Source organism: Bos grunniens, chromosome 8 (genome assembly GCF_055505025.1).
Source record: "Bos grunniens cultivar Pamir isolate PY7600 chromosome 8, Bosgru_T2T1.0, whole genome shotgun sequence".
NCBI classification, from domain to species: Eukaryota; Metazoa; Chordata; class Mammalia; order Artiodactyla; family Bovidae; genus Bos; species Bos grunniens.
Window position 1 is genome coordinate 43,930,845 of NC_141172.1, and position 26,008 is coordinate 43,956,852.

The 26,008-nt window shown below is 43.8% G+C and overlaps 1 protein-coding gene and 1 long non-coding RNA gene across 13 annotated transcripts in view; one reads left to right on the forward strand and one right to left on the reverse strand.

The window, feature by feature from the left end:
- TJP2 (tight junction protein 2) overlaps positions 1-26,008 on the forward strand; it is a 127,955-nt gene that overhangs the window by 43,484 nt on the left and 58,463 nt on the right. For 4 of the 12 annotated variants that reach the window (XM_086415435.1, XM_086415438.1, XM_086415441.1 and 1 more), the window contains exon 1: positions 4,616-4,757. The exons of the other annotated variants lie outside the window; for them this stretch is intronic. In XM_086415435.1, the coding sequence (XP_086271561.1) occupies positions 4,698-4,757 (60 nt within the window). In that variant the 5' untranslated portion in view covers positions 4,616-4,697. Of the gene's footprint in view, positions 1-4,615; positions 4,758-26,008 lie in introns of those variants that run through there. 12 annotated transcript variants of the gene reach the window in all.
- On the reverse strand, positions 3,721-4,536 carry LOC147366997 (uncharacterized). Its single transcript, XR_015169691.1, has 2 exons — positions 4,138-4,536; positions 3,721-3,966 (listed from the first exon to the last, which is right to left on the reverse strand). It is a non-coding gene; the product is annotated as an uncharacterized LOC147366997 (long non-coding RNA).

Genomic DNA, 26,008 nt, shown 5'->3' on the forward strand with positions numbered 1-26,008 from the left:
TTTTTGTTATTGTCATCAGGATAGATAGTATTTTTGTTTGGTTGATGTTTTTGCCGCACTGTGTGCTTGTGAGATCTTAGTTCCCCAGCCAGCCTGGGCCGTGACAGTGAAAGTGTAGAGTCTTAACTGCTGGACTGAAGGGAACTCCCGAGGATAGATGCTATTTGTACCCTTTCTCATGGGTTATTATATTGTTATTATCCTTGTTGCTATACAGACCCCCTTATATAATTTTGAACTGCTGTAATTTAACAGTTCTCCAGTCTTGGAAAGCGATGGTTTCCATCCTATGTTATTATAAACAGGCATACCATGAAGCGCTGCCCCACCTCCCAGTCACGTGCTGTCATCTAACCTCCCAAGCCTATCTTGTTACTGAGACAGCTCTGGCCAGGATGATCTGTGGTTCTCTTCTTGGTGAACATCTTCTGTTCTTAACTGAACTCTTCAAAGTTCCATGTTGGCTGTTTGTCCCTTCTGAAATTCATTCTTCTCTTGACTTTTTGGACACCCTCCTGCAGTGGATTTTTTTCTTTCCCTTCTGGCAGTTTCTCTTTTATCTCTACCCTGGGGTCTTAAGCTTGCCTCCTAAGTATTGGCATTCCCTGGGATCTTCCCTAACTATTGACATTCCCTGGGATCTTCCCTAAGTATTGGCATACCCTTATTCTTTTCCTGCCTCAGTTTTTGTCATGTCTCTGAATACTCTCATTACCTCCCATGACATCAGCTTTCTTGATACACTGGCAATTTCCAAATCTCTTCCTCTACCACAAACCTCTCTACCTAAGATCTCGTTAATGCCTGGCATATAGTAGACACTTGACCATCTCCACCTGGAGGACCCATGACCCTCAAAACTCAATCAGTCCTTAACTAAATTCACCATCCTTCCTCAAGCCCCTCCCAAGATCTGTTCCCATTCCTTTGTTTCCTCTTTTGGCAAAAGACACTGTCATCTACTTAGTTAAGCCAGAAACCTAAGAGTCACCTTAGACTCACTTCCCTCTTCCTTACCTCATATCTGATCAGGCAGTCACCCAGTCTGCTGATTCCACTTCCTTCATCCCTTGAACTGGCTTATTTTGTCTAACTTCATAGTCACATCATCTCTCACCTGCATTCCCACAAAAATCCTTTTTTTGGTTGTTGTTGGCCTTGTCATTCTTACTGATGCCCCTCCCTGCAACCCCTACCCAACTCATCCATTTTCCAAGAAGCTGACAGAGTGATCTTCAAAAATGCCAGTCTAATCCCACTTCTGCAGTGTCACAGTAGAACACAAACCTTGTTTGTCTGAACAACCTTACCTTCTGCTACCTCAGCAGCAAGCCTGTGATCTCTTCCTTTTTTCTCCACTTGTTATTTGTTGTCTTCACCTGGAAAGCTTTCTCCTCTTTTTGTCTCACAAAGTCATTCCTCCCTGTCCTTTAGAATGTGTAAGCTGCTATCTCATCTCTGGAAAGACTTCGCTAAACCCCATACCCCTATCTGGGTGAGGAACCCCTCCAGAAAGACCCTAGACTACTCTGAGCTGCCAGGAATCTTAAATGGTTTCTTATAATTTACTAATTGTCTACTGTAGTAGGCTGAACTCTGGGGCCAGAGCCTAACTAAGTCTTGTATCAGGGGGTTCTGACTTTAAAAAAGTGTTTAGTAATTATTTGTTGGATAGAAGTTCTTTGGAGAAACAAAATTCTAGGAATGGGGTTCACATGTGCAAGCCCACTTCTGAGAAATATATACTAGTATAACTTGCTTTTCCAAAGAGTTGTATAGATTTATACTGCCACTAGCAATGGTACTGTATCAATTGAAAGACTTTCTTCAACATGAGTCAGAACTATGTATTGTGTCAGAATGTTGGTATTTCTACTATAAAAGTATGTCATCATTTGGAGTACTGTAATGTATTAGAAGGGCTTCCCTGGTGGCTCAGTGATAAAGAATCTACCTGCCCAATCAGCAGACTTGGGTTTGATCCCTGGATCCGGAAGATCCCATGGAGAGGGAAATTGCCACCCACTCCAGTATTCTTGCCTGGGAAATCCCAGGGACAGAGGAGCCTGGCGGGCTACAGTCCATGGAGTTGAAAACAGCTAAACACGCCTTAGCAACTAATGAATAGCCACAATGCAATAGAACTTTATGCAGCGATGGACATCCTATATCTACACTATTCAATATAGGAATCACAAGTGTGTGGGTACTGACGGAGCACTGGAGATATGACTAACATGAGTAACAAACTGGACTTTTAGTTTCTTTTAGTTTTAATTTAAATTTAAATGTATCCAATACTCACATGTGACAAGTGGTTATCATGTTGGACAATGCAACTCTAGAGAGAAAAAGAAAAATCATTCAGCAGATATAATTGCTACATTCTGGGTGCCTTTCTTTTTAAATGCTAGTGTTATAAGCTCACATCACTAAGGTGTGACCAGTTCACAAATGGTATCACTGTTATTATTAGCACTGCCTAATTTGGGAAACTTTTTTTTTTTAATGGTGCTTTCATCAGGAGAGTAACACCTTACCTCAGGAATACAACCAAAGCATCTAATTCTGGAGACTTAAAACTGGGAAATGTTACTCACAGTGCTTTTTATTCAGAGGCAGGCACTTGGCCATTCCAAAGGAGGCCAGAAGCTAACACTTTCAGAGGCATCTGCTCGACTTGTTTTTCCACATAAGTTGCCAAACTTGTTTTCATTAGGCAGGAAATGAAGCAACTTTCAGGGAGAGAGCCTGCCATCTGCATCTCCTCAGTGGGTCCATCAACCCTTCTACCTTCTGAGGTGCTGTGCTTTAGTTGCTTACTCATGTTCAACTCTTTGCAACCGCATGGACTGTAGCCCACCATACACCTCTGTCCATAGGGATTCTCCAGGCAAGAATACTGGAGTGGGTTGCCACACTCTCCTCTATCTAAGTTCTGGTGGGCCTACCTAAGAGAAGGATGGGCTGAACTTTTCTCTCTCACAATGCGGTTTCCTTAAGAGTTCAAACCCAAAGGTATATTTTTATTCAGTGTACCTATTTTGATTATCCAAATAACTTACATGCCTTTAAAATAAGGAAACTTATTTATTGTGCACAATTATATATACGTAGACTTCTCTTCTCACAAAGAGTCGGACACGACTGAGCAACTGAACTGAACTGAGACTTCTCTGATGGCTCAGACAGTAAAGAATCCACCTGCAATGTAGGAGACCTGGGTTCCATCCCTGGGTGAGGAAGATCCCCAATATTCTTGCTTGAAAAATCCGGTTGACAGAGAAACCTGTTGGGCTACAGTCCATGGGGTCGCAAACAGTTGGACACGACTGAGTGACTAACACACAACAGAGGACTCTACAATGAATAAATGTACTGAGTTGAATTTGATGAATTCTTCCTAATAAGCATTTGTGATCTACTTTGGGGCTTCCCTTCCCTTGTGGTTCAGCTGGTAAAGAATCCCCTGCAATGCGGGAGACCTGGGTTTGATCCCTGGGTTGGAAAGATCCCCTGGAGAAGGGAAAGGCTATCCACTCCAGTATTCTGGCCTGGAGAATTCCAAGGACTGCTATAGTCCATGGGGTCGCAAAGAGTCGGACACAATTTAGCGACTTTCACTTAAAAAAAAAAAGCCTCAGAAGCTGTTGACGGAAGAGGAGTTTTAATCCCTATTGGAGTTGTTGGGAATGTGCCAAAGAGAGAACTTGGAGTATATTTTCCTTAAAAGTCTTGTTTTATTATCACGAACATCTCACACTCTCCGAATTCAGGGTATCAATTGTTGAGCCGAGAAAGGTGGGGTACAGTCCTGGGTTATGTGTCTGTTGGCTGGCCGGTCTGGTCTCTAGGCAGGACAAAAAGAAACTTTGGAGCTTCCCCGGTCCTTTCTTTTGGAAGAGAATTGGGAAGAAGGCTCTGCAAACCTCTCCAAAAAGTGTTCGTACAAGATGCGCACGCGACCTTGGGGGCAGAAAGAAAGTGAAAGTGTCAGTCGCTCAGTAGCGTCTAGCTCTTTGCGACCCCATGGACCCTCCAGGCTCCTTTGTCCATTGGGGGTTCTCCAGGCAAGAATACTGGGGTGGGTTGCCATTCCCTTCTCCAGGGGAATCTTCCCGACCCAGGGATCCGAACCTGTCTTCCGCCTTGCATGCTGATTCTTTCCCCGCGGACAATGAGACCACCCCGAACTCACTGCTACACGCGAACTTGCAGCGCTTCCCCGGCGCGCGCCCGGAGCCGGACCTGCTGCCCCCAATGCGCGCCGCGGAGCGAACCATTGGGTCCGCCGGAGAGGGGTTGGGCGTGGGAGCGGCGGGACGCTCTGTCCTCGGGGTTTCCCTGCTGCCGCTCCCCTCTTACGTCCTCGGCCGAGAGTCGCGCACGGGGCTCCGCGGGGACTCCGGGGGCACGGCGCCGGCAAGGCAAGCCCTCCCCCCGGCCGTGCAGGGGTGGTAGCGGCCCATTTGAGAGTTTCCGCGGCCAGGCGGCGGGCGCTGAAGCGCTGCGTTGGGTAGGGGGCGGGCCGTTGCCGCCTCCGCCGCTGCCGTGGAGGGAGGGACAAAGGGGTGGGTCCCCGCGGACTAAAACCGGGCTAAAACCCGGCTGCGGGGCTGGGGACTGACCTGCAGCCTGGACAAGGAGGAGAAGCGGGGCCCAGGACAGGCGTGCCCACGCGGGACCCGCGCTCGAAGATGCCGGTGCGAGGAGATCGCGGGTTTCCATCTCGGCGGGAAATGTCAGGTTGGCTCCCTGTAAGTTCCCTCTTGCGTTCCGCTTGGTTGGGAGAAGGGTCCCGAGGAGAGAGCCTGGGAGCGCGTGGTGGGCTTCCCGGATGCGCCATGGGTGACTGGGATTCTCCCATGCGGAGGTGGGGTTGAGGGCAGCGGGTAGGTTTCACCGGACAGGGGTGGTGGCTCGTGGCCTCCCAGGCTCATGGATCCTTCTCTCTGTTCTCCAAAGTCACTTGGATTTCGGGTTAAGTCGCGAGTAGGGAAAAAATGTCTTGAACTCTGTCTTGGATCCCTACTACTTCGGGGGCGTCTCGCTGTGCCTGCTGTGTCGCCTGCCCTGTGCCTGTGTTTTCCTTCTCTGTTCCAAACCTCACTCTCTGGTTGATGCAAAATTACAGGCGTGTGTGCGTGAGACACACTGACAACTCTTTGGACCAGAACCCCCATTTCCCCTTTTAATCAGTTACATTTGCGGTAGAAGTAAAAGTTGTTTGCTGTAGGAAATGGAGATGGGGTTTGGGAGGACGCCACGAGAAGAGAGTGATGAATGCTTTGTACTCTGGTATTATCTTACCTGTCACCAGTTCCTTTTCTGTCTTCATTTGTGAAGTCTCTGCTTTACACAGTAGTTTATTTTAAATTATAAATAATCAGGGTTTTGACTACAGGGTTTTAACATTCTTGAAATGTGGATGAACTTGGGAGTGAATACTCCAGGGCTTAGTAATGGAAAGGAATACAGCCTCCCACCTCTGTTTTAGCTTCAGTTCTTAGGCAGCACTGCCGCCTTGGCAGCTGTCTAGCCTGAGTAATGGTTGTGGTTTCCCTGCAGTTCCCAGTGGAAACTGCCCTCATAGAAACTGCCCTCATCCCGTCATAGAAACTGCCCTCCCTTCCTCAGTTGGGGGAATCCCAGCAGAGAAGGCAAGAGGCCCTTGTCCTCAGATCTTTAGGTGGTCTGGGCCAGTTGTGCTGACACTCTGGGAGAACAGGTCCACTTGTGTCTGGATTATTCCTGGGCGAGACACTCTGCACACAGACCTTGGAATCAGACTGTTTTCTTTTTAAGTGAGGAGTTAGTGGTCATGATTGCATTTGTAGCAGAGTGCCATGTGATATCCTGCCTTAGAGAATGAAATTTGGTTATTCGATAAATTTTCATGACTGGCTTCACTTCAGTGTGGGGATGGCTCTGTCACCCTGTCTTGTTGGGGAAGAATGCAAATCTTTAAACTCTGATGTATTCCAATTAGAGAGATGAACAGGATGCTGTCGTTTTCCCTCTTTGGGGAGGTGAAAGAAGCGAGGAGTGGGGGTGCCTTAATAAGGCGGTGGTGGCTTTTGAGGTTTTTCTTGCGCTTTTTCTGAGCTGCTGTCAGAGATTTCCCCTGCCCCGATTCGCTGCTGCAACTTTTTCAGGACCACGCAGCTAATAACGTAATGAGCACCTGCTTGTGCCGGTCCATTGTGAAGAGGTGAGTGCATGAGATAAGCAAGACTCAATTTCTGTCTTTCAAGAGTCTGCTATGCGAGCTGAAAATTTTAGGTGTATTTTTAGATTGTGTAGACTCTCTCTGTTGGGATACCCTGGCTGAAGGAGGGAGTATGAAATACAGATATACACTCTGCAGTACAGAAATGGAACAAAGTGTGGGATTGTCCTTTGCACACTCCCTTCAGGGATTCTTTTGGGGAAGAAAGTTTGCCATTTGAACAGATTCCTAACCCTTCCTAACTCTTCACCCCACCCGCCCTTCCCACACACATCAAGCTACTCTTGCACCAAATCTGCATGACTTTTTCACCTACAGAATATATGACAGCATACAAGACTCAAGCAGCCCCGCCTAGTTTCAAGGACTTATCTGTCTCCTAAGAAGAACTTCTTCAGAAAAGAAAAACTTGCTAAAGTCACTAGGGATTTTATCATCTCCCTCAAGTTCCCAGGCACTTCTCCCATGGAAGAGAAATGTCTGACTGTGACCTTTTGTCAATATACAAAGAAATAGACTAAAAGTTAAACAAATGGAGGGTTAGGAAGGGTTAGGAAGATGGGGCTAATAACACACCTCACAGGGTTGAGTGAGGACTGAATGAAATGTGCCAGGGTGCCTGGCTAGTGGGTGCTAAATAAACAGTAGGTTGTACAGTCATTCCTCAGTATCATGGGAAGGGGGAGAATGGTTCTGGGACCTCCATAGGATACCAAAATCCAAAGATGCTCAAAGTCCTTAATATAAAATGGCATACATAGTATTTTCCTGTAACCTCAAGGCATCCTCCTGTACACTTTAATCATCTCTAGGTTAAGATCCCCTAGAGGAGGGGCATGGCAACCCCCTCCAGTATTTTTGCCTGGAGAACCCCATGGACAGAGGAGCCTAGCAGCTATGTTCCATAGGGTTCACAGGGCTGCAAATAGTCCCACAAGACTGAAGTGACTGAGCATGCAAGCACAGGCTACTTACAATACTATATGCAATGTAAATATTTTGTAAATAGTTGTAATCACAATGTAAATGATGTGTAAATAGTTCTTGGTGTGGCAAATTCAAGTTTTGCTTTCTGGAACTTTCTGGGATTTCTCCCCTGCCCCCATACATTTTTGATCCATGATGGGTTGAATCCTCAGGATATGGAGGGCTGACTATAATATGAACCAAAACAGGTGCTGAAAACTCTTAAGTGCAGGATCCTGGGTTACTAAGGCAAGTGGGACCTGCTGCTGCTGCTGCTGCTAAGTCGCTTCAGTTGTGTCCGATTCTTAGTGACCCCATGGACTGCAGCCTACCAGGCTCCTCCGCCCATGGGAGGCAAGAGTACTGGCGTGGGGTGCCATTGCCTTCTCCAAAGTGGGACCTAGAAGCACAAATAGGAGATGCCAGGTAGGTATCAGGGCAGTTGCTGGGGGAAAGAACAAGAGATGCTCACACTCGAAAGACCTTGAATGCCAGTAAGAGAACTTTAAGAAAAAGCCACAGAAATCCCTCATGTATTAATGACTTGACTTTTCCTGCAAAGGAATGAGCCAGTTTCCTAGTAAACACTCTACCCCACACCCCCTACATAGGGAATATTACTATTTGGGGGGCACTTATATGCTTAAGATCCTAAATTTTTTAGCACCACTTGCTGGGGAGTTCCATTTGCAAGGATTTCTGCCTCCATTTGTTTAACTTTTAGTCTATTTCTTTGTATATTGACAAAAGGTCACAGCCAGACATTTCTCTTCCATGGGAGAAGTGCCTGGGAATTTGAGGGAGATGATAAAATCCCTAATGACTTTAGCAAGTTTTTCTTTTCTGAAGAAGTTCTTCTTAGGAGACAGATAAGTCCTTGAAACTAGGCGGGGCCGCTTGAGTCTTGTATGCTGTCATATATTCTGTAGGTGAAAAAGTCATGCAGATGTGGTGCAAGAGTAGCTTGATGTGTGTGGGAAGGGCGGGTGGGGTGAAGAGTTAGGAAGGGTTAGTAATCACGCTGAAACTTTCCACATACCTCTACCAAAAATATGAGCCATCAGGGAATTCCTTGCCTAATCCCTAAAACAAATCCCATTGAGGAGCTGTGGCTGTAGATTTGCTTATCTAGGTTGAGAGCTGATACCCTATAAAATGCCTTGTTGATCAGACTTGAGGCGGTAATCACAGGGCAAGTGCTGGGCCAGAATGGCCTTGGACCAGCCAGCCTTGGGGTTGAGAAGAATTTTCATTGAAAATTAAGTGGGCATGGTAGAATGATTATCTAAGATGATTATCTAATGATTATCTACTGAGTTCATGTCTTCATCCCAAATCCAAGGGTCAGGATCAGAAACAGACTCAGAGGTCAGATTCAACACCTGTTTTGTGGGTTAAAAACTTGTTTTACATGGCCCTTTAAAAAAAAATTATTTTTTATTTTTTGGCTGCACTGGATCTTCATTGCTGAGCATGGGCTTTCTCTGGTTTTAGTGAGCGGGGGCGGTGTTCTCATTGTAGTGCAGGGATTCCTCATTGTGGCTTCTCTTGTTGAGAAGCACCGGCTGTCGGCGCACAGACTTCAATAGTTGCAGCACGTGGGCTCAGTAGTTGGGGCTCGTAGGTTTAGTTGCTCCACAGCATGTGGAATCTTCCCAGACTAGAGATCTAACCCCTGTCCCCTGCAGTGACAGGAGGATTCTTAACCACTGGACCACCAGGGAAGTCCTACACGGGCTCTTTTTAAGGTTCAGAAAGAAAAGAAATGTTCCCTAAAGCAATTTAGAACCTACTTCATCCCCACAGGAACTTTTATGATTACCCTTATGAGTAGAAGCTCCTTTAGCTAGCAAATTTATGAGGGTCTGATATGGTACCTCCATTAAAAATTTTGCAAAAGTCATATAATAGCAATGGAAAAAGGTTATCAGGCACTCAGTCTCACTATCTGCTATTGGCAATAGCTAGTTCCAGGTTTGAAGGCTACCTAGGAAAGGAGCCAAGTAAATCTGTATGCTGCCCATGTCACCGTATGAGGAAGAGAGTTCTGAGGTGGAAAGTACCAGCGTCTACTTTCGCAGCTTCGTTAGGAAATGCCCTTCCTAGAACGTGGCCTCTGACTGTTAGAACCCAGGCAGGCCTGCGTGGGCCTTCCCCTAATAGTGACTGTTTCATACTGGCTTTTTAAGGGGACTAGAGTCTTTCCGGAGAAGGCAATGGCACCCCACTCCAGTACTCTTGCCTGGAAAATCCCATGGACGGAGGAGGCTGGTGGGCTACAGTCCATGGGGTTGCTAAGAGTCGGACACGACTGAGCGACTTCACTTTCACTTTTCACTTTCCTGCATTGGAGAAGGAAATGGCAACCCAGTCCAGTGTTCTTGCCTGGAGAATCCCGGGGACAGCGGAGCCTGGTGGGCTGCTGTCTATGGGGTCGCACAGAGTCGGACACGACTGAAGCGACTTAGCAGCAGCAGCAGCAGCAGAGTCTCTTTTATCCAAAGCCACATCAGCTTCAATAACCTGTGAGCTCAAAAGGGCGATGCAGGACTGTCATTGGAAAACCATCGATTAAGTTTGTTATGCGTTTTCTCTTGTCTTTTTTGCTATCTCCTAACCAGTCCATTCTAAAGGAGATCAGCCCTGGGATTTCTTTGGAAGGAATGATGCTAAAGCTGAAACTCCAGTACTTTGGCCACCTCGAAGAGTTGACTCGTTGGAAAAGACTCTGATGCTGGGAGGGATTGGGGGCAAGAGGAGAAGGGGACGACAGAGGATGAGATGGCTGGGTGGACATGAGTCTGAGTGAACTCCGGGAGTTGGTGTTGGACAGGGAGGCCTGGCATGCTGCGATTCATGGGGTCGCAAAGAGTTGGACACCACTGAGCGGCTGATCTGATCTGATCTGTTTTTTCCCCAAGTGTGTTGTACAGACAGACTGTACAGGGAGGAACATTGCCCATTCTTTAATTACCGTTCATTTCTCTTGTGTAAATAAAAAACGAAAAGCCAGTCTGTAAATTCATTTATTTCATGGATAGTTTGCTTAGAATGGGGCAAAAATAAGTATTAAGTAAAACAGTGAGTTTGATTTAAGAAAAATAGTAAATTATCAGGATGAGTGGAGTGAGAATAAGATAAAAAATTGTGAAGAGAGCCCTTGAAATCTGAGATTTGGAAAATACTCTTAAATTGTGAGTGTGACATTTAGGTATGGAGAGCTAGGTATACCTCAACCACACCTTCAGAAAAGTCACCACAACATGGCCCAGAAAAGACAGGAAAGTTGAACTTGATGGGCTTTATGTCTTAATGTGTGTATTGTGCCATTGTCTACCCAGACAGTGTATTTGTGAAGCTATTTAACGTATTCCGTAAGTTTCATTCCCTTCTCTGCTTCCCATGAGCCATTCTGCAGTTTTAAGGTCTGTTGGTGTGACATTTGCAATAGGATAGCGTACTCCAGTGTTCTTGCCTGGAGAATCCCAGGGACAGGGGAGCCTGGTGGGCTGCCGTCTCTGGGGTCGCATAGAGTTGGACACGACTGAAGCGACTTAGCAGCAGCAGCAGCATGAAAAGAGGGGAAGAGCTTTGGCACTCCTGGAGGACATACCTCTGTTAGCAAATGCATCTTAGTCACCATTCATCAGTGCTTCAGAGTAGAGAGACCCAAGCAGCCTCCCATGCAATGCATCTAACTCATTAAAAATGAAGCTCATAAAAGTGAAGTCACTCAGTTGTGTCCGACTCTTTGCTACCCCATGGACTGTAGCCTACCATGCCTGAGGAGCCTCTCAGTCCATGGAATTTTCCAGGCAAGAGTACTGGAGTGGGTAGCCATTCCCTTCTTCAGGGGATCTTCCCAACCCTGCAGGCAAGACGCTTTACCGTCTGAGCCACCAGGGAAGCCTATGGTCTGTAAACTATACTTTAACAAGGATTGTCATTGGAATTGTAAGTCTTGAGATAGGGAAAAAGCACCCTGCTATGACCTGGAGAAAAGAGCAATTGAGGTTCTTCGTGGTCGGTGAATAAAACCACGACAGAAAACACTTTGTTTCAGTCACCAGAATCCCTAATTCTGTGGGTGTGCACAGTTTTCATGAGAAATCCTAGGCCTTCAATTAGTAACTTGTTCTTTAGTCATTTAAAGTCAGTGAAGATATTTGTTTAGTGCCTCTGCCAGATGGTTAAAGTTAAATCAGGTCTTTAATCTTAAAAACCATGCAGCTTCTCTGTCACTTACACATCATGGTGTGTTGCAAACCATAGCAGTATACATTTTGATGATAATGAGTGTTTATTTTAGCTTTCAGGCTAAATATTTTGCCTGATTAGATTATAGATTATAGTTTCTACTTATATTTCTGTTCCCCCATCATCTTGTGTGTGTGTGTGGGGAGGATGGGGGAGAGTTTGGGGGTATTGATAGTAGTGGTAAAAGACTATTGATAGATCTTTTGAAAATAAAATATTTGTTGGGTATTACAGGAAGCTCTTCTGACCCCAGAATGTCAAATTATACTATTAATCATGGCAAAAATCTCACGTCACATCCTTGAGTACAGTTGTTTACTGAATTTTACCCATATGCACATGTAAACACGGATTTCAGAGTTAATCAATGCAGTAATTATTATTTGTGTCATAGACTTTACTCAGCCGTATGAAATACATGCATTATGTTCACAAGAGAAAAATGATGTCGTCTTTGGAAACTTTAATTGTAGAATGCTTCATCTGACACCCTATATAAACACAGGACTAAATATATAGTTATGTTTTTATAGTTAGTGACAATATAGTTAGAAGTCAAGAGGCATTTAGAAGGAACATATGTAATACACTGTGGAAGAAAATTATTGGGATAGTCTTGCTGGTCATTAAAGCGTTGGACACGGCTGAGCGACTTTCACTAACAGTTATTAGGCTGTAATTAATAGTTAACGATTAGAATCCAGTTGTAGGTTTTGTTTTGTTGGCCACGGGGCATACAGGGTCTTAGTTCCCCTACCAGGGATCGAACCTGGGTCCCTTGCAGTTAAAGTGCAGTGTCCTAACCAGTGGACCACCAGGAGAGTCCCAGAATCCAGTTGTATCTTTGCCATTGTATATGTTAGAAAAAGCTTTGTTAGAGATGAGAGAATACCGCAGATACTCTAGGTTTTGCCACTTGGTTGAAGGTCAACTGGGGAAATAATGCATTCTAGTCATCAGTAGGATTTAGTGAACTTCTCTTCTAGGACTTGTAGCTTCGTGAACCTTTGTTGTTCTGATAAAATAATGTTCCGTGTGTGGTTGTTTGTTTCCATTCACTGAGAGACATCCTAGGTTGTGGGGTTTCTTCTCTGCCTCCTTTTGCAGCGGGCATCTGAGAGGTTGCGTGTGCTGGGCTCAGCAATGGGGAGGAGGGATGATGTACCCATCAGGGGCTACCAGCCCATTCTCCATCCTCAGACGGCTGTCTCCAAATATATCTAGCAAAGCAGAATGAAGTTCTTTGAAGAAATAAGTATTAGCCAAACTAGCCATTTCTGCTTCCGAAAAGGATAGTTCAGAAGAAACTTCCTGGTGAGCTCATTTTTAGTTGCTCCCTTGTCCTTCTTCCCTCAGGCTGAATCAGTTACCTCCTGGCCTGTGATTGGTTAGTGTACACACACCAGTGTTTATTTGAGCCCTTATCACATCTGCCTTATGCCAGTCATTTCCTGTCAGCCATGAGCCCCTCCCTGGTCTGCGTCATCCCAGACACTGACAGGTCACCACGCACATTCACTGAAGTACTGACCACATTTTACTGACTTGATTTGGGGAAGCCTTATTGCATAAAGTAGTAAGAATGAAAGACTCATTGAGAACTTAGAAAAGTGGATTCCTAGATTCCTGACATTGATAGAGTGACTGGATGATAGTTTGTCCATAAGAAAAAAATAATGTAGAATTTTTATTAATATACAGATCCTTTCTTCGATGGTGTATAAGCTGTACTAAGAATTAGCTTTGTGACTTTAGCTAAGGCATGTAATTCTGTTAATAATGTCAGTTACTTTCTGGGGATAACTATACTTGATCATCTCTGAGGTCTCTTACTGTGCTTAAGATTCTCAGTATCCAGTGTAAAGCTAGAGAACATTCTAAATTTCTGTTGGTTCTTGTCACCTTGAAGTGCTTTCATACTCCTTAGACAAATTGTGTGTGTTTTCTTTCTCTTTGTTTTCTCTTTGAAGATGAGATTCAGTGCAGTCTGTCTGCAAAGCAGTGTTTTAAGAGTGGCTGTCTTGTTTAGCTCATGAAGTGATGGAAAGATCTATTATTCAGTTGCAGCTTAAATAATGTACCAGCTCAGTAGGTACTGAATTCTCTTCCTCACTCTGCAGCCCCAAGTCAGCAGCTGCAACCATCTCACAGAACTTCTTGAGAGTTCTTTTTCCTTCCTCTTCCTTTTCCCCTCCACCCTTCCCAGTGAAAGCTGAATCCTGGGAGCCTCCAGTACCCCCTCCCTTCCCTATGGAATCCTCTCCCAGGAGCCACGACGCCTGTAGCATGGGCACAGAAGGTAAGGCAGGCCTGTCACTAGGAGCCCTTTCTGATTTGTTCTTCACCAGTGTACTGGAGATGGCCTCCTGGTGACTGTTGCAAGACCTCTTTCACTGTTACTGACTGACATGAAGTCGCTCTCCGGCAGCCACATTTCATAGATGCCTCAGGCACATGGGATTTTTTCTGCCTAACTTCAGGGAGAGCACTTCGCCTGCCTTGGTCGGGTCTGTTTAGTGTCTGGGTGAGTTTTAAGAGGGGAGAGAGATTTGTGGCATCTCAGACATGCATTGAAATTTTCCAGAAATGCAACTGGAAGCATTTGTGCTTTTCCTTCTGTTACTGTGAAGAGTCTAAAAACAGGCAACTGGCAATATGTTGAAATCAAGAGGTAATGAGTTCACTTTGAACATCAGTGTTTTTTCAGATTTTAATCAGAGGCCGAGAAGGAAATGGCAACCCACTCCAGTATTCTTGACTAGAGAATCTTGTGGATAGAGGAGCCTGGTGGTCGCACAGAGTTGGACATGACTGAAGCGATTTAGCATGCATGTGTGCATTGCAGAAGGAAATGACAACCCACTCCAGTGTTCTTGCCTGGAGAATCTCAGGGACAGAGGAGCCTGATGGGCTGCCATCTATGGGGTTGAACAGAGTTGGACACGACTGGAGCAACTTAGCAGCAGCAGTAGAAGCAGCAATACTTGATCAGCTTATAGTTCTTAAGTGTAGTTTGCAGATGTCTTTACTCAAGAGTTGGGAAGAGACAGGAAAGGTAGACTGAATTTACCAAAGAAGTGAGGTGAAAAATATTTGCCTGAAATTGAGGAAAATTTTCCTGTGGGAACGGTGGTCTCAAAAGCTTACTTACTCACAGTGAAGTTTTTTTCTATATTATTATTTTCATGTATTTTTAAAAATTGAAGTATAGCATATATAGTAATATATGCAGAAATATAGTAATATATACAGAAGTGGGGAGCTTGATACTTTTTTTTTTAATTGTAGTAAAACACAGTAAGACCCACCATTTTAACCATTCTAAGTGTAAATTCAGTGGCATCTGCTTGTGCAGCCACCATCACTATCCAGTTACACAGCTGGCTGAACTTTTACATGAATGTATGCATTGTGTGATTGCCACCTGGATCAAAAAACAGAACTTTCCATCACTCTAGAAGGTTCTTCTTTCTTGCCACTTTTTTGACTGTTACCACCCCACCGACAAGGGAACCTGTCTTCTGACATCTCTTACCATCGTATAGCTTTGCTTCACTTTGATAAGATCTGTATAAATGAAATCAGCATTTGGTATCTGGTTTCTTTCCTCAGTGTAACCTTTGTGTGGTTATGTGATTCAGTAGTTTTTTTTTTTCCGCTCAATAATATATACTTCACTTATATGAATTTCCCAGTTTGTTTATTCATTCTTTTGTTGATGGATATTTGGGTTGTTGTCAGGTTTTTGTTTTGTTTCTATTATGGGTAAAGCTGCTATGAAAGTCACCTAATACTTTGTTCTGTTGGCTTATGCACCCATTTCTCTTGTGTAAATTCCTAGGAGTAGAATTGCTGGGTCATGGGCTGGAGACATGCTTAACTTTGCTTCTGTGACTGCTGAAATCAGGCATACCTGGGTGTGAGTTCTTTTTGTCCTGAAACTTGCATGGCCTTAGGCAGTTTACTTTGCTCAGCTATGAAATGGGCATCATATACCTCTGGGTCAGGGCTCAGTGAAGAAGACAGACATTCTAGACCTTTCAAGGGGAAAGGGACTTAATGGAGGGAATTAGATGCCTACAGAACAAATGGCTGGAGGGATGAAAACCAAGGGCCCATCACTAGGTCTCTGATTTGCCTCCTAGAAAGTTAGAAAGCTACTTCTGCCCCGAGCCAGGGACCTCTTTGATTTTATCAGCCTCTGTAGCCAAGAGGAGGCTGAAACGATAGGGAGTTTGGAGGCGGATGCAAAACTCAGGTCTGGGAAGTCAGTGTCTGCCTATGACTGCTGCTACAGGAAAAGAAAAAGGAAAACTAACGGCATCTGTTTCCCTTCATCCTTTAGATCATAAGTAAATACTCGCACCTCATCGGTACCCTTTGGGCAAAGATATTGGGCCTTCTAGTCTCTGGGACTAGGGGAAGCTGAACAAGAAATTTCAGCAAACAAGAAATGGCATAGATGCCTCCTAGGGTTGCAACGGCAATTTCATTGCAGTGGTTATAATTTGCTTGTATTATCACTATTACCGAAGAACATGATGCCACAGTAGTCACAGGACTGTTTTCTGTAATCTGTGTTCAGAATCAGTACTTTAGTCAGACTTTATAATCACCTGCTGGAGTGTGGATGCCACTGTTAAGTCGTCCCAAAGTATTGTCTCTGAAGGGCCTGTGTTTCTCAACTGCTCTGTGATGGTTGATACTTTTCAGTATGAGTAAGCTTGAGGAGTTTTAATTTGCAGGCCTATAAATTAATACAGGCTGCGAAGTGACTTGGTTCTAAGAGCTGCTCTTTGATGTATAACTTTGTGAAACTTAATATTTCCTTTAAAAAAGAAAATGTATTTTTGGCTGCGCTGGGTCTTGGCTGCTGCCCGTGGGCTCCCTCTGGTGTGGCGTGCAGGCTCAGGAGTTGTGGCGTGTGGGCTTGGTTGCCCACGTGGAGTCTTGTTGGACCAGGGGTCAAACCTGTGTCCTGTACATTGGCAGGCGGATTCTTAACCAACCACTGAACCACCAGGGAAGTCCAAGAATTTTCTTTTTGAAGTCGTTTTGATTTATTAGTTTTTTTTTTTAACGTTTAAAGAATTTTTTTGAAATACAGTTGATTTACAATGTTGTGTTAGTTTCAGATGTACAGCAAAGCAACTCTGTTATACATGTAGATGAATATATATAGACATCTTAAGATATTTTCTTCCATTATAGGTTATTACAAGATACTTTAATATCCCTGTGCTATATAGTAGGCCCTTATTGGATATCTATTTTCTGTGTAGTAGTATGTTTTAATCCAAAACTCCTAACTTATCCCTCCCCCTGACTTGTTAGTTTTTAATAAAGTAAAAGGTGATATGTAAATCTGGTTTATAGATTGATGGGCTTCCTTGGTGGCTCAGATGATAAAGAATCCGTCTGCAGTGCAGGAGACCCGGGTTCGATCCCTGGGTTGGGAAGATCCCCTGAAGAGTCTGTCCCCTTTTCCTCCCTCTGTCTAACTTCTGTCTTTTGACAAGCTAAGTTAAAAGATTCAATCTTGATCCTGTTTTGTGCCTCACGTCTCATGCTGACAGCATGTGCTAGTCTATCAAAACATTTGGCAATAGTGTCTGTCCCACTTCTTATTTGCAAAATATGAGCTGTAAAGTGTTGCTCTTGAGACGTTTAAAAATCTTGACTTGGTTTTTGCAAAACCCTCCCTATATAATGATGCCCCATGTGGAAAGAACTGAGTTTTTCTTCATTTAGAATGTGTGTGAATCTTCTCTCTCATTTAAAGAATTTTGCCTGTGACCCTGACTAATTAGGGACGTTACTCCTGTTGCTTTCAGGTGAGTAGCTAGAAACAGACTAGCCAAGTGATTTATTGATCCATATTGTATTTTAGGCTTAGATCTATAGTACTGCTTCTGAAGACTTGCAGAGAAATTTGACATGGTAAGGAAAGCAAATGTTCTAAGTGCCAAGATAAGCATGAGCAGTAACTTCATTTCAGCCACTGGTTTAGCAGAGCGAGCTGGCTCTGTGCAAAAGCTCACTTAAATTTGAATGTGCTAGAAATACACTGACAGAATCTCCTGTTTTATCTCTTTTTTCGCCTGACTTAGTCGACAAGGGCTAACAGTGGATGTCCAAACAGTTTACAGTTGCTAATACAATGCACAAAAGCTTGCTTTGTTTGGAGAGTGGAAAATAGAGCTTGAAGGGGGGCTTCTTTAGGGCACTGACCTAATTTCACTCCTACTACAAAAATGATTGGTTTTAAACACATATGTATTTCTGATCCAGGTGTCTATATCTCAGCTAGTAGTGTTACAGCCTGAGGAAGGGTCTCTCAGTGCTGCTTTGTGTATTTTTACAAAGCAGCCTTATTTTTATTTGACAGTGTCCTTTAAACTTAAAACAAGAAGTCAAATTCTGGCATAAAATGATAATTCCACAAAAGGCAGGCAATTAAGAAAGGCAGCTGGCGTTGCATCATCACCCCTCTCAGTCCTTGAAACCTCCTCACATTTGAGAACTGGTTAGTCACCAGCTTTTTAAAGATAAAGTTCCCTGGGGGCCGTTCCTGTGTAAAATGTGGGGAAATAGAGCTGAGTTAAAAGTAAACTTAGTTCAGGCATTGCCAAATTTTCTGAATTTCTTAAATTTCATGTTTATGATTTACTTTGTATGTATCATGTTTATGATTTACGTTAGAAATCACATGTCAGCAATGTTTTTACTATCTATTATCCTAGAATATTTGCAGGCAGTATGTGCTGCCTTAAAGAATCTCTCTTGCTTATTAATAGAACCAAGGAGAATACACATGTCACTTGGGGGTTGGGGAAGGGAGGAAGCTCATTTGGCTTTGGTGTATTAATAAGCTCCAAGGAACAATGGCATTGCTGTTCTAAGTGGTCTTTAAGTGTGATTGAAGTGAAGTGAAGTGAAGTCGCTCAGTTGTGTCCGACTCTTTGCGACCCCGTGGACTGTAGCCCACCAGGCTCCTCCGTCCATGGGATTCTCCAGGCAAGAATATTGGAGTGGGTTGCCATTTCCTTCTCCAGGCGATCTTCCCAACCCAGGGATCGAACCCAGGTCTCCCACATTGCAGGCAGACCCTTTAACCTCTGAGCCACCAGGGAAACCCCAGTGTGATTAGTTGGCGGCATATAAATGTTGGCCCGATTGGATTATGTCCCAGTGATGAACTGTCTTGAGAAAATGACAGTCACTCACCTATCACTCCAGATAGTCACCAGACTTGTCCTTTCGGCTTTACATTTGGGATAATGATTTATGCAGTGAGGTGCCCTCGACACTGAGCTGGTATTCTGCCTGTCTGCTGTCTGTCTGTCTCTTCTGTCTCTTCCAGCTTGGATATTGTCGGCTCCATCTGTGTAGTCTGCAACATGGATAGTTCATTTTCTCCGTGAGAGGCAACATAAGCTTTTTGATTGGGATGAGCTTTGTCAAAATGAATGCTTGGAAAACAGTGAACTGCAAAATAAATGTCCTCAATTAGATGTAAACTTCATTGCTTGTGTTTATCCTTTTGGAAGAGCAGTGTGTTTTCTGAGAGGCCTGGGTTCTGCCTAGTGTTGGAAAGAGGGTCACTTTTAACACTGGGTGGGGGTGCAGTGATTGTGAGTTTTTGCTGGCAGGTCTGGTTCTTGGCATTACTACTCCAGGCATAGAATAGTTGCTCAGTAAATGAAGGACAGTGAAAGGAGGAGAATGGAGACAGTCCTAAAAAACTGAAATGAGATTGGTCTGGGTATGTATTCCCTTGCCTTGCTCACTGTGTTTCCCACTGGCCTCCCTCCCCCCCAAAACCATGCAGGTGGCTTGGAGACTGAAGCTGCAACATTCCATTTCATTATTGGATGAACAAATGTAAAATAGGCATTAATGGACTTTATAGAATGGCTCTGAGGCTCTGTCCTTGATTTCTGCAAACATGGGTATATTGGGGGCTGGCTTACTAAAGTTCCACCCAAGTGTCCCGTAGAATTCCTGATGTCTCTGTAAAATACCTAATGGTCAGGGGACCCCAGGACACAAAGTAAGATGCAGGCAGACTTTTCTCTGGTGAAGTGAGAGAAGCCACACGGCTGGTGCAGTGTTAGTACAGTGTTAGACCTTGGTACCGGAGAAGGCAATGGCAACCCACTCCAGGAAAATCCCTCCTCCCACGGAGGAGCCTGGAAGGCTGCAGTCCATGGGGTCGAGAAGAGTCGGACATGACTGAGCGGCTTCACTTTCGCTTTTCACTTTCCTGCATTGGAGAAGGAAATGGCAACCCACTCCAGTGTTCTTGCCTGGAGAATCCCAGGGACGGGGGAGCCTGGTGGGCTGCTGTCTATGGGGTCGCACAGAGTTGGACACGACAGAAGCGACTTAGCAGCAGCAGCAGACCTTGGTACAGACCTCAGTGAATCCTCCCAACCAACTGGGGGTGGGTGTTAAAACTCGATTTTATAGGTGAGGATAATGAGGCTCAGAAATGTTAAGTAACAAACATGTCCAGTGTCGCATAGCTTGTGTGACAGGGAGGGAATTTGAGTCAAAGTCCATTTAATTTGAGACTTACAGGTGCTTTCAGCTCCCAGCTCTGCTTTCCAGAATCAGCTGAGCAGAGAAATAAGAGGGAGAAGCTAATGGCCTCTCTGTTGATTTGTAGGATTTTTTTCACATTATCACTGAAAGTATACAGAAAGTTTTCCTCCAGGGAGTCACAATGAAATAGCAATGTTTTTAAGAGTTGTTATCATTCTTCAATGACCCATATGTGTCCATTACTGTAGGAAGCCCCAAAGACGATAAGGTGAGCAAGACAGTTTTATGGGGAAGTCGATTGTAGGCTACTAGTGAAAATCATAGTTTTGTTATAGAAATATTAAGACTCTTAGGTGAGAGTGTCCGCTTTCTTCAAGTCCACAGCCTCCAGTTAGAAATAACTGTGTAATCCCATCCCACAGAAAACAACAGTTGTTGTTAATGTCAAGAAAAACTTGTTGGTGGCTACAAAGCATATGAGTTATAGAATTTGAAAGAATGTTCATCTTTGATATGCTGTGTTTGGGAACTTGCCTGTTAAGGATCAGAATTCCATTATTAGTTTCATCAGGATCAAAGTACATCTTTTAAATAACGCTAAGAGGTGTAGGTCACCAGGCAAGCACAGTTCAGTGGCAGGTAGGTCATCTTTTTGTGATATCTAGCTGAGACTGAAAGCATTGATATATAAAACTGAGAGATTGGGTTAAAGATAGAGAAGGAATTTTGTAGCCAGAACATTTGGCGATGGAGTGCTGGGGGGTTCGCCTTTGGAGGCTTTTGGGGTAAGAGGACGTTGAAAACCAGAGCAACAGCACAAGGGGTAGAAAGAGCTAGACAGGCTCCAAATGCAAACTTTGTTTCTCTCCTTTCCCCCTGGAGTCCTGTTAGGGGCATTTTTGTCATCCTCACAGCCTCACCGCATGGCATTCTTCCTTGAGGACCCAGAATTGAGAAGTTCCATGAGCTTCCATAGACAGTCTAATAAGGCTGACATTGAAATGTTGGTTCTTGGTTCGAAGCTCAGCCATGACAAAAGCTGGATATATAATTCTGACCAGATTCTGTGGTGGGTGATGGAAACTTCTAGTGTTCGCATGTTCTCTTTAAAAAATTTCTTCTCCAGTGGCACTGGTCGTGGTCTGAAGGTGCCGCATGCTCATTGTCTTTTTGTGGGGGTACACAGGCAGCAGCCCAGCTTGAGAGCAGACCAAAGTTTTCACTTCTGTGTGTTCAGCACGTTTCCTCACAGTGTCTTGCCCAATAAGTGTGTTGATAATGCTCCCACCTGTAGTTAATTATCCACTTGGATTATCTGAAGCAAGATTTTGATCTCAGGCCAACTTCCCATGTGGTATGTGATTGGAAATTGTTAACAAGTTCAGATTTTTGTTTAGGTAAAATATAACCAGAAGTTCCATTGCTACCGAAACCAAGGGTAGTTCACTTTGAATTGACCTAACTTTGCAATTATGTATCCACTAAGACCTTGCATGTGTGTATGTGTGCTCAGCTGTGTTGGACTCTTTGTGGCCCCATGAAGGATAGCCCACCAGTCTCCTCTCTCCATGGAATTTTCTAGGCAAGAAGACTGGAGTGGGTTGCCATTTCCTACCCCAGGGGATCTTCCTGACCCAGGGATCAAACCCACGTCCCTTGTGTCTCCTGCATTGGCAAGTGGATTCTTTACCACTGCACCTCCTGGGAAGCCCCTATTCACTAAGAACTAACACCTTATTAATTAAAAAGAAACAAGAAAACAAAATTATCCCCAAACAGTGACTAGATTGTGAGCCAGTTGAGAAGTTATGCGTGTAGACTTCCTCCACATTAAGAAGTAACTTAAGTAGAAGAAAATGTGGAGAAAGTACACGTCAAAGCGCATTGTAAGATGTGGAAAGGCTGTAACACTGAAATGTCCTTCAATGATAAAACGTTTCTGCCTGAGTTTTGGATGTTGTTATTTATGCTCTGGATTTCCAGCTTTGGGACCAATACTGTTTGTTGTATTTCTAAGTGGTTGGCTGTTTCATTTCTAAACAATTCATTCTTTTCTGGGGGATGGAAGGGACTTCAAAGATACAATAAACCATCACCATGGTCAAAGTTGTGAAGAAATGTTGCACAGAAGAGGAATTAATGTTGTTCTTTGGGTTTGGAAAAACTTGGGGCTGCCAGATCAGTGACTGACACCCCAGTTCAGTACGCATTCACCGCCATTGTTCTCCAGACTGTTCCAAGCCTTTCTACATCCTAAAAAAAAAGGCATCCTCTGAGGGTGGGGACTGTTGTTCTATGTTGATAGGCCTTTGTTTTCAAAGCCTGAGTCACTGTAGATACTTAAATGCTGAATGACTAAATGAGGTCTTAAAGAAAAATCTTTTATTAAATGTATACCATATCGCCTTTTTTAGAGTGAGACTTAGTTAATAGAGGAAGTATCCCCTCGTTTGTGTGACACTTTACAGTTTGTATAAACTTCCATGTAAAATTCTCAGTTGATCTTCTAAGAACCCTGTAAGGTGGGTTCTATTACCTGAGCTGTGCAGCGAGCTTAGAGGTTTTACAGCTGGTTAGTGACAAACCAGGGGCTCATCTGTTGACAAACTGGAACAGCTGGAGAGAGCTCCAGAGTGTTGTCTGGCCCCCAGCCTCCAGGGAAGCAGAAGCCTGAGTCTTCTTGGCAAATGTCGTAGAAGTCCTTACCTAAATTTCCTTATCTATTTATTTTGGCCTTATCGCGTGGTGGCTTTGAGATCTTAGTCCCCCACCAGGAATTGAACCCTGGGCTCCCAGCAGTGAAAGCACTGAGTCCTAACCACTGGACCGCCAGGGGACTCCCCAGTGAAGCACTCCTGATAGTGCATTTTGTTCCCGTGGTCCTTTGGCTTTTTCCACATCTGTATCCGTTTCTCAGAATGCCCGGTAAACATTCCTGTTGCAGGCCCTGATAGCAGTTTCTTGCCCACTCCTAAGTTATGTACTTGCAAAGGTGACTTTGGAATTTGGCTTAGAAATGGTGGTTTGATTTAAACTTTCCTCACAGTAGAAGGGGGATCTTGACTGGGGCTTAAACCCTAGGGTAAGCCCTCAGCCTTACTGCTCTGAGAAGGCCACTACTGCCCCAGACTGAAACCCCGGAATTCAGGGCAGCCCTCTCTTTCTTCCCCCTTCCCACCTCTTGTATTCAGTAACCCTCTGTGGCTGTCAACCTCAGCTTAGACTTCTTTCCTGCTTCTCAGGAAAATGAGGAGTCTGGTCTCAAATATATAAAAATACAAATCCACTCGTGCCCTTGACCCACCTCAGACTTTTAGTTACTTTTTTCATGCACGAGACTAGGATGCTTACTGAGAGCCAGGTTCCCCCATCGACCTCCCCCTCTATGTCCCAGCTGTGATGGTTTCTTGCTGTGTCCTCTCTCAGTGGATTGAAGTCCCTATTTCCACGGGGTCACTAAAAAGGAAAGCCTTCCCTGATCTCCCTGGAGAGGCCAGCTCCTCCTGTTCTAGACCTTTCCGTACTTTCCCTTCATGGCATGTGTCACAGTTTTAGTTCTATAGTTGCTGACAGACTCCTTGATTTACAGCTGAGCCCCCGTCAGCCTGTAAGCTCCATGAAGGCAGGATTTTGTTTATTTTTCTCACTGTTTAATCTCTAGTGCTCAGTACAAAGCCTGGCATGGAAAAGGTGTTTAATAAACATTTATTGGGTGAATCAACAAATGGATTCCACCTTCTGTGTGAAACTTCAATTCCAATAACTCTTATTCCTAGAAATTATATTTCAGCAATTCGGTCCAGTGATTAACAGTGAGAAAGTGCTGTCTTCTACCTTCCACATGGTTTAACTTGCTCTGACTACCCCACAACCAGAACAGGGTCAAAAACCTCGTAAGGTGTCAGCTGACTGTAACATGCTCTAGTGGTTTGGTTTTGTTTTTGGCTGCCCCAAGTGGCATGCAGGTTCTTAGTTCCCTGACCTGGGATCGAACCCATGCCCCCTGGAGTCCGTCTACTGTTTTGTTTTTTCCCCAAACTTTAAACTTTTTATTTTGTATTAGGGTGTAGCTGATTAACAGTGTGATGATTGTTTCAGGTGAACAGTGAGGAGATACTCAGCCACACATATACATGCATCCATTCTTCCCCAAACCCCACTCCCAACCGGGCTGGCACATAACACTGAGCCGAGTTCCATGTGTTATACAATAGATTCCAGTGTTTTTTTTTTTTTTTTTAATAGTATATGTATGACAACTAAACGTGTAAAAGTGTAATTTTTTTCCATCTCTCCTTTTTCATGTCTGCATCATTGCGCCACCTAGTGGGTTACGTCTGTTACTATGCGGTAGCCTTGCCGATTTCCTGATAAACACATTCCATGATAGGGTAGCAAATGTTGGGTGCCTTCTTATGCTTAAAGATTGCATACAGTTTCTGCCAATAATTTATGTTACTAGGCATAGACAAGTTTTTTGAGAGGAGCTCAACATTGTTTAATTCAGAATTTAAAAAATAATACTGACCTATGTCTGAAATTTCCCATGTCACCAGTAAAGGAAAATAGAATGTAGGGGGGGTATTGTACATATTCTTATGGACTGTCCATTTAACTCAATTTATATAATAATGCCATGAAAGATACTAGATCAAAGAAGGTTGTCTCCTTCTAAGTTTAGCAATAAGGCTGTTCTAAACATCTGAACTTTTTCTCTCAGTTTTGTCATGAGAAAAAGAAGGCTAACTGTTTTGATAAAACTTGCTTCAGTTTCATCTCTTCTGTTTTATTATTAAGTCAAAATCATTATTAAGGCTTGCTGATGTGTACTTTGATTATTTTTAATAGTTTGGCTTGAGCTCCCACCTTTCATTGGTTTGGGAGCTGGATGCAGGAAACCTCACCTTTCCCCTTCCTGTCTCTGGTCTTTGCTGTCCCCTCCCGTTAATGGAGTGTTTTCTTCAACAATCGGATGGATCTTTGTTTTCCTCCATTGATTCTCTGAGATGGTGCACATTCATTGTGATGAATGTACCGTGCAAGTATACATTCCATTGTCAAGTTTATATCTAAAATGTACAAGTATACAACTCAACAAGAGAACAAACCAATCGAAAAATGGGCAGAAGACCTAAATATACATTTCTCCAAAGAAGACATACAGATGGCCAAGAGGCACATGAAAAGATGCTCAACATTGCTAATTATTAGAGAAATGGAAGTCAAAACTACAATGAGGTGCCACCTCACACCAGTCAGAATGGCCATCATTAAAAAGTCTACAGATAACAAATGGTAGAGAGGATATGGAGAAAAGGGAATCCTCTTATACCGTTGGTGGGAATGTGAAGTGATACAGCCACCATGGAGAAGAGTATGGAGGTTCCTTAAAAAAACAAAAATATAACTACCATATGATCTAGCAATTCTACTCCTGGGCATATATCCAGACAAAACTCTAGTTCAAAAAGATACATGTAAAAAAAAAAAAAAAAGATACATGTACTCCTGTGTTCATAGCAGCGCTATTCACAACAGTCAAGACATGGAAACAACCTAAATATCCATGAATGGATGAAGAAGATTTGGTACATACACACAATAGAATACTACTCAGCCATAAAAAGAACAAAATAATGCCATTTGCAGCAACATGGATGCAATTAAAGATTAAGTAAAGTCAGAAAGAGAAAGGCCCAAAGAAAGGCAATGCCAAAGAATGTTCAAACTACCACACAATTGCATTCATCTCACACACTAGCAAAGTAATGCTCAAAATGTTCAAGCTGGATTTAGAAATGGCAGAGGAAGCAGAGATCAAATTGCCAACATCCATTGGATCATCAAAAAGGCAAGAAAGTTGCAGGAAAACATCTACTTCTGCTTTATTGACTACACCAAAGCCTCTGACTGTGTGGATCACAACAGACTGTGGAAAACGAAAGAGATGGGAATACCAGGCCACCATACTTGCCTCTTGAGAAATCTGTATGCAGGTCAGAAAGCAAC